The sequence below is a fragment of the Oncorhynchus masou genome, chromosome 23 (assembly GCF_036934945.1).
Source record: "Oncorhynchus masou masou isolate Uvic2021 chromosome 23, UVic_Omas_1.1, whole genome shotgun sequence".
Classification (NCBI taxonomy): Eukaryota; Metazoa; Chordata; class Actinopteri; order Salmoniformes; family Salmonidae; genus Oncorhynchus; species Oncorhynchus masou.
Window position 1 is genome coordinate 20569638 of NC_088234.1, and position 16314 is coordinate 20585951.

The window sequence follows — 16314 nt, forward strand, 5'->3', positions numbered from 1 at the left end:
TCTCTAAGGTCAGGGCGTGACAGAGGCCTACAAACCTGACTCAGTTACACTAGCTCTGTCAGGAGGAAGGGGCCAAAATTCACCCAACTTATTGTGGGACGCTTGTGGAAGGCTACCTGAAATGTTTGACTCACGTAAAACAATTTAAAGGGAATGCTACCAAATACTAATTGAGTGTATGTAAACTTCTGACCCACTGGGAATGTGATGAAAGAAATAAAATCTGAAATAAATTATTCTCTCTACTATTATTCTGACATTTCACATTCTTAAAATTAAGTGGTGATCCTAACTGACCTAAGACAGGGAACTTTTACTCTGAGTAAATGTCAGGAATTGTGAAAAATTGAGTTCAGATGTACTTGGCTAAGGTATGGTATGTAAACTTTCGACTTCAACTGTATATGTGTGTGTGGTTGTTTGTATGCATGTATATATGTGTATGTGTGTGTGTGTGTGTGTGTGTGTGTGTGTGTGTGTGTGTGTGACTGCCTTTTAAGAAGTAGATGGAGATAAATGTGTTATATTGCTTGTGTCTCTGACCCTCTCTGTTTCTACCTTTGTTTGTATGTCTCTGGTCGTTGCCCTGGGATATAGAACCAGACACATTGTATGGCTCTGGTTCTGGCCCTGGGATATAGAACCAGACACATTGTATGTCTCTGGTCCTTGCCCTGGGACATAGAACCAGACACATTGTATGGCTCTGGTCCTTGCCCTGGGATATAGAACCAGACACATTGTATGGCTCTGGTCCTTGCCCTGGGATATAAAACTAGACACATTGTATGTCTCTGGTCCTTGCCCTGGGATACTATAAAACTAGACACATTGTATGGCTCTGGTCCTTGCCCTGGGATACTATAAAACTAGACACATTGTATGGCTCTGGTCCTTGCCCTGGGATACTATAAAACTAGACACATTGTATGTCTCTGGTCCTTGCCCTGGGATACTATAAAACTAGACACATTGTATGTCTCTGGTCCTTGCCCTGGGATACTATAAAACTAGACACATTGTATGGCTCTGGTCCTTGCCCTGGGATACTATAAAACTAGACACATTGTATGGCTCTGGTCCTTGCCCTGGGATACTATAAAACTAGACACATTGTATGTCTCTGGTCCTTGCCCTGGGATACTATAAAACTAGACACATTGTATGTCTCTGGTCCTTGCCCTGGGATACTATAAAACTAGACACATTGTATGGCTCTGGTCCTTGCCCTGGGATACTATAAAACTTAGAACGGTTGTATGAAGTGACAACAGGGCTTCATTCAATTGGACCTGGTTACTTTTCCTCCTCATATTACACCGTTACTACCCACAATGCATTTCACGTTAATAGATGCATAATGCATGGCATAGCTTCTCTCATCTCAATGGTCAACAGCCTATAAATCCATTTCCTGAATTATCATGATCCATTTCCCTAAATGTGGGCAGTTGGCGGGCATCATAGTCAGAGCTGTGGCAACGGCAAGAAAATAGTTTGTTTTAAAGTGTCACCACACCCATGTCTATATGAATGATGAAGGAGTCTTTCACAGCGAGATATGATTGATGGTCCCACTAAATATGCCCATGAGGATGTGGGCTCTGCCTGCCTCTCTCCCCATTACTCTTACTCAAAAGGGGCCACCAAGAGCAGACATGGTCATTTGATGCAATTTATCTGCGCACTTATCGTAATTATGAATATGCGATGAAAGATGCACCTGGAGCTTTTTATGCCTCCTGTGTGTGTGAGTGCGTGCATGTGCGAGTTTGCATCTTTCTCCTGAAAGCTACTGCAGCAGGTCCCTAAACTTTTGTTATAGGAACAGAGATATGGGGGGGGTTGTGCTGGCAGAAATGGCTGTGGTTAGCATCAGCTTCTGGTATAGCACAGTTATTGTTATTGAGGTAAGAATAGGTAGCTTGTTGTTAGGTGTTATTTCATCAGTTGCTTCTGTTGCCATGGATATAAATGTTTCAGATTAAAATATTAATGCCAGTGGAAATCTAAATTGGTGGGTGTGTTAACAGCTGTAGGCTGTGATGGTGGGAGCAAATACAATATGAGCTGCAGTAGCAAGATTACTGGATTGTATTAGGTAGAAAAAAAGAAAAATTGCAGTAGTGTAAAGCACTGAAGTAAAAAATACTTTAAAGTACTACCTAAGTAGTTTTTTGGGGTGTCTGTAGTTTGCTATTTATATGTTTGATTACTTTTACTTCACTACATTCCTAAAGAAATAATGTACTTTTTACTCCATACATTTTCACTGACACCCAAAAGTACTCATTTTGAATCCTTAGCCGGACAGGACAATGGTCCAATTCACACACTTATCACTTTTTATTTTACCCTTATTTCACCAGGTAAGTCGACTGAGAACACATTCTCATTTACAGCAAAAACCTGCGGAAGAATTACAGGGGAGAGGAGGGGGATGAATGAGCCAAATGTAAACGGGGGATCATTAGGTGACAGTATGAGGGCCAGATTGGGAATTTAGCCAAGACACCAGGGTTAACACCCCGTCATTAAGTGCCATGGGATCTGTAGTGACCACAGAGAGTGAGGACACCCATTTAACATCCCATCCAAAAGACAGCACGCTACACAGGGCAATGTCCCCAATCACTGCCCTGGGATATATTTTTTTTCAGACCAGAAAAAAGGGTGCCTCCTACTGGCCCTCCAACAGCACTTCCAGCAGAATCTGGTCTCCCATCCAGGACCAACCCTGCTTAGCTTCAGAAGCCAACCAGCAGTGAGTGGTATACTACTGGTGTTGGTGTGTACCTCTGGCTCTCTGTAAGAAGAAAGAAATGCTGCCATCTGGTTTTCCTTAATATAAGGAATTAGAAATGATTTACAATTTGACTTTTGATACTTGAGTATATTTCAAAACAAATAGTTTTACTCAAGTAGTTTTTACTGGGTGACTTTCACCTTTACCTGACTCATTTTCTGTTAAGGTATCTTCTTTTTCCACCACTGAATGAACCTGGAGTTGAATCTAAGTCATACCTACATCCATTGAGTTATTGAGAACAATGTCCTGCAGCACATCCAATACTGTTATCTCCTGATATTCTGTCTGAATGGCCTTGTACTGCTGTGAATAGGTCAACTAAACTGGAACAAGCATATTTACCAAAGCAAATTTAAATGAAACCATCTCTCTCCAGTGTGTATCTGACAGACAGACAGGCTGGTTTGGTTAAGCAGCGTCTCGCCTCAGCGCTTTATTGACGTTGGTCGTGAAGGCGTGATGCTCGCTCCTCTTTTATTAAGAGAGTGAATCTCTCCTAATGAAATAACTCTGTCATCCCTTGCTACCCTGCCACGCCGCAGCCACGCAATTCCCACATATCCCTCCTTCCTTCTCTCTCTCTCTCTCTCTCTCTCTCTCTCTCTCTCTCTCTCTCTCTCTCTCGCTTTGCCTCTCTACCTCTCATTTCCTTCTCTTTTCTCTCGTTTGCTTCTTTCTTTCTCTCTCCATCTCTTGTTGTATGCTAGGTCTTTCTCGTTCCATCTCTCTCTCTCTTTCCTCTCACTCCCTCTGTCTTTCTTCCTTATTTCTCTCCCTCTATCTGCCTCCCTCTCTTTCTTCCCTCTCTCTTTCATCAGAGGAAAGTAATCCCTTGTTATCCCCTGCTGATTGGTTGATATATGACATTATTAGGAGGGATCCACATAACCCACATAACTCACTACGCATCCACGGACTGGGGGAAACGGGGGGGACGGAGAAAGAATGCCAGAGAGGTCCCATGTAGAGTGAAGCCATCAGTGTGTGTGTGTGTGACGGCTCCAGTCCTTGGCAAGCCTGCCCCACCCCTCTGCCCCCTGCCAACCCCATTCCTTTAGATGTGTCCGTCACTTCCATGCTCTGGGAAGGGCCTGCCAGCATTCATACATCCATCTCAGACCACACTCACACGCATACATACACACACACACCCATACATACACACACGCACGCACACACATCCATCTCAGATCTCTCTGCTCTCAGTTACCACACACAGCCAAGGAAAAGAAACCAATGGGAATGGGTCAAGTTGTCAGATGTGAGACACTGGGGAATATTGTGACTTAAATGGGTGAGATGAATGAATATATTCATGTTTGGTACAGTCTCTTACACCTAGACTTCCTTTGAATGGCAAAAGTTATGTTTCTGAAAACGGGCCCGACTCTCTCTCTCTCAGCCCCTCCCCTCCTGTGTGTGACTGTAGGTGGCTTTCTCATCCGCTCACGACTCCAGTGGCCGCTTGGCTTGGCTTATTCAAGCCTGCTTCACACCCAGAATGTTAAAACATCATGTGCAGTCCTGAAGGCGCCTAATCCTGGATCGATGGCTCCTCTCTCTATCAGGCCGCGGTGACGCCTGCGGCTGGGTGGGGCTGTGTTTGTGTGTGTGTGTGGTGTGTGTTTGTGTGTGTGTGTGGTGGGGGAGTGGTAGAGCAGTAGTGCCGCTGCAGTGTTTAGCATACGGAACCAGGGAGGTCCAGCAGGGCCAGCCTGACAGCTCGTCCAGCCCAGGCAGGACAGACTCAGGAGGGGGAAGCTCTCCTCGGCTGGCCCCTGCCCTCGGCTGGCCCCTGCCCTCTCCAGAGCCCCCAGATGTTCTGCTGTACACAGCCCAGTCTGACTGACATGCTCCCCCGGCTCCACACCACTTGCAGCAGCTCCTGCTGTGTTTAACCTTGACTGGAGGGGGACTGTGTGTGTGTGTGTGTGTGTGTGTGTGTGTGCTTGACCACGTGTGCTTGTGTAATGTGTCTCTATAGACAGTGTTTTGTAATATTGCGTAAGATCCACTGTCATGAGAAGTGCTGCTTCTGTCCAGTACAGTATGATAAGCGAGGCTTGAAAGTGTAGACTGAGGCTTAATTTGGGATTAAAACTGTACTCCAGAACAAGCAAATTGTTGAACTCTGACCCTGTGTGTCTGGTGTTTGACCACCCACTGCCAATGAAGCGGTGATTATTGGATCCAATCGCATTCCAGGGGCCACAACCTTCACCCAACATTTAACAGCATTTTGTCACCAACTGGACGTTTCCACATTGCGTAAACGTACCTGACACGTTCTCTGTTAGTCCGGGCCTTTCATGATTTAACAAATGTTAGTGTACAGGTATCTCCCTAACTATACCCAGGAAGGAAACGGTTAAACCCTTAGCAGCCACACACAACTGTACAAGTGATATCTTTTTCCTCCCTGTACTCAAAGGCCAAGGTATCAGAAGCCCTGTTTTACCAGATGCCCCGATACTACCGTACCCTCATGCATATTTGATTTTGCTCATTAAATCTGGATTGTAGTAACACTTAAGTATTCTGACATTCCCTGTGATCCATGTGATACAGTATTTCCCCTGCTAATGGTCTAATGTGAAGGATTCGCTCTGCTGTGGGGCACATGAAAACAGAAAACAACACGCTGTTGTCCATGTCGACCACATGTCACGGATTGTGCGGGACAGTCCCGCATTTTGTCCCTTTGTCCCACAAATTCAAACATCGCTGATTTAGAAGTGCTATTTGACTTGTCCCGTATTTCAGTCAGACATTCCAACCTGTCTCCTGCATACACGTTGCGTTTATGAAAATTGTTGTCGAGACGTAGGCCAACATCATAGGCCTATCGCCGACCAATCACATTTCTCAAATCCTTTCAGGCTAAATTAAATTCCAGCTAAACTTGGAGAGGATTGTTAGCCTAACTACTTACAAAATGCACACTTCTGATGAAGAGCTATAGAAGTGAGAACAGACAGAAATGTTTCCGTATCCACATATTCCCAGATATTCATAAAACAGCCACACGTGTAGTTTCTCGTTTCTGCATCACCAAATTTTGCGCGAGGCAAATGAGTAGCTAGGTGTGTTTCAATTAGCTTGTTCAGTGCAGCGGGAGCAGGGGTGTCCAGAGCAGCACGCTGCTACTTCTCACAGTGGTGCTCGTTTAGTACAGTTAGATCAAAGCTGAATCAATGCCTTGGAAGATCACAATGATCTATTTTGTATTTAGAACCAAATATAATAGTGTAGTATAATGTTACTGTTACACCAAAAACACCAGCTCATTTCTTGAGATTTTAGGATAGTTGCTTGAATAGGCCAGCACACGCAACTAGGCAAAATGTGCTTTGAACAAAATACAGGAAGGATGTATAGTTTGTTAACACCATTATTTGACACAATAACGTAAAAAATTGTAATTCACAATTGACAGTAATGATGGCCTATTTTGAAATGTGATATCTTTAACTTGTGGGGTAAGGCACTTAGCCCTCATATTAATGCCTAAGTTTTTGTTTTTTTACAGACACCTGCTGACAAAAATATATATATTTTAATCTAGGCTACACTGTCCCAGAAAATCTTCCTGTTGTCCCGTATTTGGGTATGTTAAATGTGGTAACCCTACTGTTGTCCTGTATCGTTAGCAAGCACACTGGAACAAGGTGCTAGACATTCCCTTTATTTCCTGCTCTTGGAAGGTCTAAAGTGAGGGACTGTGTAATGGCTGTCGTAGGTGGAAGAAGGAGAGGACCAAGGTGCAGCGTGGTACGTGTTCATGATCTTTTAATTACACTGAACACTAGAACAAAAGTAACCAAAAAAATGGAACAAACGAAACAGTCCTGTCTGGTACAAAGCCAGAAAACAACTACCCACAACTGAAGGGCGAAACCAGGCTGCCTAAGTATGGTTCTCAATCAGAGACAACGATTGACAGCTGCCTCACGCCCTGACCAACCTAAAATAGAGACAAAAAAAGGAACTAAGGTCAGGACGTGACAGACTGTCTTGTGTGGAGCACAGAAAAAAGAAACCAACAACTGCTGTCCTCTGCTGTCAACAGGAAGCTACATAAGATGCTACACGTTATTTTCCTGCTATTTGGAGGTTCTAAGTGAAGGATTTGATCTGTTGTCAGGCAGGGTAAACAACTGCTTTTGTCCCATAGCGTTAGCTAGCACACTAGCACGCTAGCTGTCAACCGGAAGCTAATACACACAACAAGAGGCTGCAAATGCAGCAGATAAGCTCACAGTTCATATAAGATATAAATCCCAGCTAGCTCGACAAACAACTTTTCTGCCTCAGAACATATTCTGGAAACAACAAAACAGAGCACCACAGTAGATGGAAAATGGTGTCCCGGGTCATGCAACTTTTAGTAGCTCAGTAAAGTGTTTATTTGTCTTTCTCGCCTTCTATCTGTCTTTCTCTCTCTCTCTCTCTCTCTCTCTCTCTCTCTCTCTCTCTCTCTCTCTCGCTCTCTCGCTCTCTCTCTCTCTCATTCCTCTACCCAGACAGAGCAGCACAGTCTCACATGCTATCCATATTTAATGAAGCATTCTCCGTGCTAGGCAATAGACACACACACACACACACCCTACCTTCCTCACAGTAGAGGCTGTCCCTTTTTAAGCAGGCACCTTGCAAGGTCCCATCAATCAGAAGGCCACTGTAGACACAGACGGTGCCTTTGAGTGTAAATAGCAGGGCTCTCATGCATTAGGGGGACACAACGTTGTCTCCCTTAGTAACTGTTTGTTCACCAGTAAGAAGGACTCTGCACACTGTCATTTACATGCAGTCTGCTCCAGAATGTGTCCATAATAACAACACCTTAAAGGACAATTCCAAACCCAAACTATTTGGCATTTGTTTTACAAGTCATTAGTCCGAATGAAATGACATAAATACAGCCTGTATGATGCATTTTGCATCATATAATGCAAAATGAATCACACCACCCTTACAAAAAAGATTGCACTTTTGAAACTGCAGTAAAAGTGTACTGCAGTTATACTGCAATCTGACTGCATTTTTTTTCTTGATAAGGGCAGCTGTATTTCTGTATTTTGAAAGTTATACATCTTGAAAACATGATTGCTGACAAGGAAAACATTTTTGGAACTATATCAACAATGGACTAATGAAGCAAATACCAAAAGATCGTTTTTTGGAGGAGTTTTCCTTTAAGGTCTTAGACCTGATGTTAAAATATAGGTGGAAGTTGGGAGGAAATAGATTGCAGTGCGCAGAGTCTTTCTTTAACTGCTGGACATCAACTTTGATATCCACCACCTGCTTAAAGCACGCACACACACGCACAAGCACACACACACATTCCCAGATGCTGTGTTTGTGTAGGATAGGGCAGTATGACGCCACACACATATGTTGGTTGCCGTGGTACCTGTGTGTTGTTAACCCTGTCCTGTTCCCTCCACCTGCAGAGCCCCAACTGAAAGGTATCGTCACAAGACTCTACAACCGGCATGGCTTCTACCTCCAGATGCTTCCGGATGGCACCATGGACGGCACAAAGGACGAAAGCAGCTCCTTCTGTAAGTCTGTCTGTCTGGCTCACACCTGTCTGTCTCCCTATAACCCTGCTGTCCATCTCTCAGTCTCACACCTGTCTGTCTGTCTGTCTGGTTCACATCTGTTTGGCTGGCTGGCTCACACCTGTCTGTCTCCCTATAACCCTGCTGTCCATCTCTCAGTCTCACACTTGTCTGTCTGTCTGTCTGGTTCACATCTGTTTGGCTGTCTGGCTCACACCTGTCTGTCTGTCTGTCTGTCTGTCTGGTTCACATCTGTTTGGCTGGCTGGCTCACACCTGTCTGTCTGTCTGTCTGTCTGTCTGTCTGTCTGTCTGTCTGTCTGTCTGTCTGCCTGTCTGGTTCACATCTGTTTGGCTGGCTGGCTCACACCTGTCTGTCTGTCTGTCTGTCTGTCTGTCTGCCTGCCTGCCTGCCTGTCTGTCTGTCTGGTTCACATCTGTTTGGCTGGCTGGCTGGCTCACACCTGTCTGTCTCCCTACAACCCTGCTGTCCATCTCGGAGTCTCACACCTGTCTGTCTGTCTGTCTGGTTCACATCTGTTTGGCTGGCTGGCTCACACCTGTCTGTCTCCCTATAACCCTGCTGTCCATCTCTGAGTCTCACACCTGTCTGTCTGTCTGTCTGTCTGTGTTCACTGTTCCTGTAACCTTCCATGGACGGTTATGCACCTGTCTGTCTGCGTCTGACAGTCTGCTGTCCTGTCCCTCTGTCTGCCCATCTGGAGTGTCAGTTAGACAGGTCTAAAACAGCTGCTATCCACATAGCTCTGGTTCCTCACAGATCTTCCCCAGGTAGCCCGGTAGTTAGCCCCAGATAGTAGTCTTACTGCTGGATCAGTTATCCGGGTGTAGGGTGAACATGCTGATCTTGGGTCATTCGAGCATTTTCTTCACTAATGATTAAGGTTAGGATTGGGGGAGGGGGAGCTGATCCTGAAACTGTAAGTAGGGGAAACTTCGCTCACCTGCTGAGTAGTCTCTCTGCTGGGTGTATTACCCTCAGTCAGGGTTTTCACCTGAATGATCACTGACCAAAAGATACAGTATCCCCAGTCCTCTACGGCCCACTGGTCTCTCCTGTACCAGATCATTATAATGTGAGACCTGCTTATGTTAGGACTTTTAGTTTGAAGGAGGTTAGGGTTTTCACCTGGGTGATCACTGAGCAGAACATACCTTCCCTTCCTCTGGGACCACTGGGCTCTCATACAACAGATCAATAGAGCATTATAGGATACCCACGATGTGTTGATGCCGCACTTCCCACTAGCTTAGAGTGAAATACCTTACGGCGAAAAGGTATAACGCTAGCATAATTTGTAATGAGGAAAGTCACGCTTACTGTAGATCCCAAGGCACTGTGATTATCTGGTGATACGCAGCACATGCTGTTCCTTTCTCAAAGGGGGGGGGGGGTGTCATGTTGAGGGTCGTTATGTAATGCCATGTAACTCTTCACAGTATGTATTGCGGTATGCAAATCTACACTTCGTATTGGCATAGTGTGAATGCTTTCTAGACAGTACTTATTTTTAGACAGGTAGCCTATACAGTAAGCGTGGACACATTATTCCATAAGATTTTGTGAGTCTTAAATCTGAAATATATTGTAGAACTAACTCCCTTTAGCCAGTTTGGGTGATTTTTTTAGGTAGGGGCAGTATAGAGAGTAAATCAGTGAGTAATAAAACAGGGCCCAGTTGGAGTATTAAGTCATTTATTTAGAGATTGGAGGTCAGCCATGAAGTGTTTGTGAGTGTGAGCTACGGTTAATTTGATAACTATAATTCCATCAAACCCTACATCAGTCTTACTGTTACTGTGAGCGCTTTGTAAGGGAAACAGGGGAGATACAGGAGGTGGGAGAGGAGAGGGGGGGTAAAGGGGGGGTAAAGAGAGAAAAATAGACGAATGGAGGGAGATCTGGAATGTACAGTACAGGATTTATAAATTGTTCACTTTTCTTTCAGGGCAGATTATTTATTAATTCCAGCAGCACGGTAGAATTGTGGAGTGATTGACATCAATGTAATTGCGCATCAATCTACAGCACAAGCATCTACCCCACTGCACAAAATATTGAATAGGAAAAATTAGTGTTTTTTGTGTGTGTGTGTGTGTGTGTGTGTGTGTGTGTGTGTGTGTGTGTGTGTCTGTGCAATGTGTGTGCGTGCATGTTTATGTACGTGTTTGAGCATGTATGTTTGAGGTCTGGAATGACCCCTACAGTATTTACTGAAGCCCATAACAGAATGACAGGTCTTCTCCCTATGGAGAGAGCAGAGATACCCCATAACAGAATGACAGGCCTTCTCCCTATGGAGAGAGCAGAGATACCCCATAACAGAATGACAGGCCTTCTCCCTATGGAGAGAGCAGAGATACCCCATAACAGAATGACAGGCCTTCTCCCTATGGAGAGAGCAGAGATACCCCATAACAGAATGGCAGGTCTTCTCCCTATGGAGAGAGCAGAGATACCCCATAACAGAATAACAGAAAGACAGGTCTTCTCCCTATGGAGAGAGCAGAGATACCCCATAACAGAATGGCAGGTCTTCTCCCTATGGAGAGAGCAGAGATACCCCATAACAGAATGGCAGGTCTTCTCCCTATGGAGAGAGCAGAGATACCCCATAACAGAATGGCAGGTCTTCTCCCTATGGAGAGAGCAGAGATACCCCATAACAGAATAACAGAAAGACAGGTCTTCTCCCTATGGAGAGAGCAGAGATACCCCATAACAGAATGACAGGCCTTCTCCCTATGGAGAGAGCAGAGATACCCCATAACAGAATGGCAGGTCTTCTCCCTATGGAGAGAGCAGAGATACCCCATAACAGAATGGCAGGTCTTCTCCCTATGGAGAGAGCAGAGATACCCCATAACCGAATGGCAGGTCTTCTCCCTATGGAGAGAGCAGAGATACCCCATAACAGAATGACAGGCCTTCTCCCTATGGAGAGAGCAGAGATACCCCATAACAGAATAACAGAATGACAGGTCTTCTCCCTATGGAGAGAGCAGAGATACCCCATAACAGAATAACAGAAAGACAGGTCTTCTCCCTATGGAGAGAGCAGAGATACCCCATAACAGAATGGCAGGTCTTCTCCCTATGGAGAGAGCAGAGATACCCCATAACAGAATAACAGAATGACAGGTCTTCTCCCTATGGAGAGAGCAGAGATACCCCATAACAGAATAACAGAAAGACAGGTCTTCTCCCTATGGAGAGAGCAGAGATACCCCATAACAGAATAACAGAAAGACAGGTCTTCTCCCTATGGAGAGAGCAGAGATACCCCATAACAGAATGGCAGGTCTTCTCCCTATGGAGAGAGCAGAGATACCCCATAACAGAATGGCAGGTCTTCTCCCTATGGAGAGAGCAGAGATACCCCATAACAGAATAACAGAATGATAGAATGACAGAATGACAGGTCTTCTCCCTATGGAGAGAGCAGAGATACCCCATAACAGAATAACAGAAAGACAGGTCTTCTCCCTATGGAGAGAGCAGAGATACCCCATAACAGAATAACAGAAAGACAGGTCTTCTCCCTATGGAGAGAGCAGAGATACCCCATAACAGAATAACAGAAAGACAGGTCTTCTCCCTATGGAGAGAGCAGAGATACCCCATAACAGAATGGCAGGTCTTCTCCCTATGGAGAGAGCAGAGATACCCCATAACAGAATGGCAGGTCTTCTCCCTATGGAGAGAGCAGAGATACCCCATAACAGAATGGCAGGTCTTCTCCCTATGGAGAGAGCAGAGATACCCCATAACAGAATGGCAGGTCTTCTCCCTATGGAGAGAGCAGAGATACCCCATAACAGAATGGCAGGTCTTCTCCCTATGGAGAGAGCAGAGATACCCCATAACAGAATGGCAGGTCTTCTCCCTATGGAGAGAGCAGAGATACCACATAACAGAATGACAGGCCTTCTCCCTATGGAGAGAGCAGAGATACCCCATAACAGAATGGCAGGTCTTCTCCCTATGGAGAGAGCAGAGATACCCCATAACAGAATAACAGAATGACAGGTCTTCTCCCTATGGAGAGAGCAGAGATACCCCATAACAGAATGACAGGCCTTCTCCCTATGGAGAGAGCAGAGATACCCCATAACAGAATGGCAGGTCTTCTCCCTATGGAGAGAGCAGAGATACCCCATAACAGAATAACAGAATAACAGAATGACAGAATGACAGGTCTTCTCCCTATGGAGAGAGCAGAGATACCCCATAACAGAATAACAGAATAACAGAATGACAGAATGACAGGTCTTCTCCCTATGGAGAGAGCAGAGATACCCCATAACAGAATAACAGAATAACAGAATGACAGAATGACAGGTCTTCTCCCTATGGAGAGAGCAGAGATACCCCATAACAGAATAACAGAATGACAGGTCTTCTACCAATGGAGAGAGCAGAGATACCCCATAACAGAATAACAGAATAACAGAATGACAGAATGACAGGTCTTCTCCCTATGGAGAGAGCAGAGATACCCCATAACAGAATAACAGAATGACAGGTCTTCTCCCTATGGAGAGAGCAGAGATACCCCATAACAGAATAACAGAATGACAGGTCTTCTCCCTATGGAGAGAGCAGAGATACCCCATAACAGAATAACAGAATGGCAGGCCTTCTCCCTATGGAGAGTGCAGAGATACCCCATAACAGAATGGCAGGTCTTCTCCCTATGGAGAGAGCAGAGATACCCCATAACAGAATGACAGAATGACAGGTCTTCTCCCTATGGAGAGAGCAGAGATACCCCATAACAGAATAACAGAATGACAGGCCTTCTCCCTATGGAGAGAGCAGAGATACCCCATAACAGAATGACAGAATGACAGGTCTTCTCCCTATGGAGAGAGCAGAGATACCCCATAACAGAATGACAGGTCTTCTCCCTATGGAGAGAGCAGAGATACCCCATAACAGAATGGCAGGTCTTCTCCCTATGGAGAGAGCAGAGATACCCCATAACAGAATGACAGAATGACAGGTCTTCTCCCTATGGAGAGAGCAGAGATACCCCATAACAGAATGGCAGGTCTTCTCCCTATGGAGAGAGCAGAGATACCCCATAACAGAATAACAGAATGGCAGGCCTTCTCCCTATGGAGAGTGCAGAGATACCCCATAACAGAATGGCAGGTCTTCTCCCTATGGAGAGAGCAGAGATACCCCATAACAGAATAACAGAATGACAGGCCTTCTCCCTATGGAGAGAGCAGAGATACAGAATGACAGGCCTTCTCCCTATGGAGAGAGCAGAGATACCCCATAACAGAATAACAGAATGACAGGCCTTCTCCCTATGGAGAGAGCAGAGATACAGAATGACAGGCCTTCTCCCTATGGAGAGAGCAGAGATACAGAATGACAGGCCTTCTCCCTATGGAGAGAGCAGAGATACCCCATAACAGAATGACAGGCCTTCTCCCTATGGAGAGATCAGAGATACCCCATAACAGAATAACAGAATGACAGGTCTTCTCCCTATGGAGAGAGCAGAGATACCCCATAACAGAATAACAGAAAGACAGGCCTTCTCCCTATGGAGAGAGCAGAGATACCCCATAACAGAATGGCAGGTCTTCTCCCTATGGAGAGAGCAGAGATACCCCATAACAGAATAACAGAAAGACAGGCCTTCTCCCTATGGAGAGAGCAGAGATACCCCATAACAGAATGGCAGGTCTTCTCCCTATGGAGAGAGCAGAGATACCCCATAACAGAATAACAGAAAGACAGGCCTTCTCCCTATGGAGAGAGCAGAGATACCCCATAACAGAACGGCAGGTCTTCTCCCTATGGAGAGAGCAGAGATACCCCATAACAGAATAACAGAATGACAGGTCTTCTCCCTATGGAGAGAGCAGAGATACCCCATAACAGAATAACAGAAAGACAGGCCTTCTCCCTATGGAGAGAGCAGAGATACCCCATAACAGAATAACAGAAAGACAGGCCTTCTCCCTATGGAGAGAGCAGAGATACCCCATAACAGAATAACAGAATGACAGGTCTTCTCCCTATGGAGAGAGCAGAGATACCCCATAACAGAATGACAGGCCTTCTCCCTATGGAGAGAGCAGAGATACCCCATAACAGAATGGCAGGTCTTCTCCCTATGGAGAGAGCAGAGATACCCCATAACAGAATGACAGGCCTTCTCCCTATGGAGAGAGCAGAGATACCCCATAACAGAATAACAGGCCTTCTCCCTATGGAGAGAGCAGAGATACCCCATAACAGAATAACAGAATGACAGGTCTTCTCCCTATGGAGAGAGCAGAGATACCCCATAACAGAATGACAGGCCTTCTCCCTATGGAGAGAGCAGAGATACCCCATAACAGAATGACAGGCCTTCTCCCTATGGAGAGAGCAGAGATACCCCATAACAGAATAACAGAATGACAGGTCTTCTCCCTATGGAGAGTACAGAGATACCCCATAACAGAATGACAGGCCTTCTCCCTATGGAGAGAGCAGAGATACAGAATGACAGGCCTTCTACCAATGGAGAGAGCAGAGATACACCATAACAGAATAACAGAATGGCAGGCCTTCTCCCTATGGAGAGAGCAGAGATACCCCATAACAGAATGACAGGCCTTCTCCCTATGGAGAGAGCAGAGATACCCCATAACAGAATAACAGAATGGCAGGCCTTCTCCCTATGGAGAGAGCAGAGATACCCCATAACAGAATGACAGGCCTTCTCCCTATGGAGAGAGCAGAGATACCCCACAACAGAATAACAGAATGACAGGTCTTCTCCCTATGGAGAGAGCAGAGATACCCCATAACAGAATGACAGGTCTTCTCCCTATGGAGAGAGCAGAGATACCCCATAACAGAATAACAGAAAGACAGGCCTTCTCCCTATGGAGAGAGCAGAGATACCCCATAACAGAATAACAGAAAGACAGGCCTTCTCCCTATGGAGAGAGCAGAGATACCCCACAACAGAATAACAGAATGACAGGCCTTCTCCCTATGGAGAGAGCAGAGATACCCCATAACAGAATAACAGAAAGACAGGTCTTCTCCCTATGGAGAGAGCAGAGATACCCCACAACAGAATAACAGAATGACAGGTCTTCTCCCTATGGAGAGAGCAGAGATACCCCATAACAGAATGACAGGCCTTCTCCCTATGGAGAGAGCAAAGATACCCCATAACAGAATAACAGAATGACAGGTCTTCTCCCTATGGAGAGAGCAGAGATACCCCATAACAGAATGGCAGGTCTTCTCCCTATGGAGAGAGCAGAGATACCCCATAACAGAATGACAGGCCTTCTCCCTATGGAGAGAGCAGAGATACCCCATAACAGAATGACAGAATGACAGGTCTTCTCCCTATGGAGAGAGCAGAGATACCCCATAACAGAATGACAGGCCTTCTCCCTATGGAGAGAGCAGAGATACCCCATAACAGAATGACAGGCCTTCTCCCTATGGAGAGAGCAGAGATACCCCATAACAGAATAACAGAATGACAGGTCTTCTCCCTATGGAGAGAGCAGAGATACCCCATAACAGAATGGCAGGTCTTCTCCCTATGGAGAGAGCAGAGATACCCCATAACAGAATGACAGGCCTTCTCCCTATGGAGAGAGCAGAGATACAGAATGACAGGCCTTCTACCAATGGAGAGAGCAGAGATACCCCATAACAGAATGACAGAATGACAGGCCTTCTCCCTATGGAGAGAGCAGAGATACCCCATAACAGAATGACAGGCCTTCTCCCTATGGAGAGAGCAGAGATACCCCATAACAGAATGACAGGCCTTCTCCCTATGGAGAGAGCAGAGATACCCCATAACAGAATGACAGGCCTTCTCCCTATGGAGAGAGCAGAGATACCCCATAACAGAATGACAGGCCTTCTCCCTATGGA

The 16314-nt window shown here is 45.6% G+C and overlaps 1 protein-coding gene across 4 annotated transcripts in view; it reads left to right on the plus strand.

Moving 5' to 3' along the window:
* LOC135509937 (fibroblast growth factor 11-like) overlaps positions 1-16314 on the plus strand; it is a 142649-nt gene that overhangs the window by 52760 nt on the left and 73575 nt on the right. For 2 of the 4 annotated variants that reach the window (XM_064930756.1, XM_064930758.1), the window contains one exon: positions 8266-8376. In XM_064930756.1, coding sequence (XP_064786828.1) covers positions 8266-8376 — 111 coding nt within the window. Of the gene's footprint in view, positions 1-2449; positions 2475-8265; positions 8377-16314 lie in introns of all 4 variants that reach the window. The other 2 variants (XM_064930755.1, XM_064930759.1) reach the window with 2 other exon arrangements.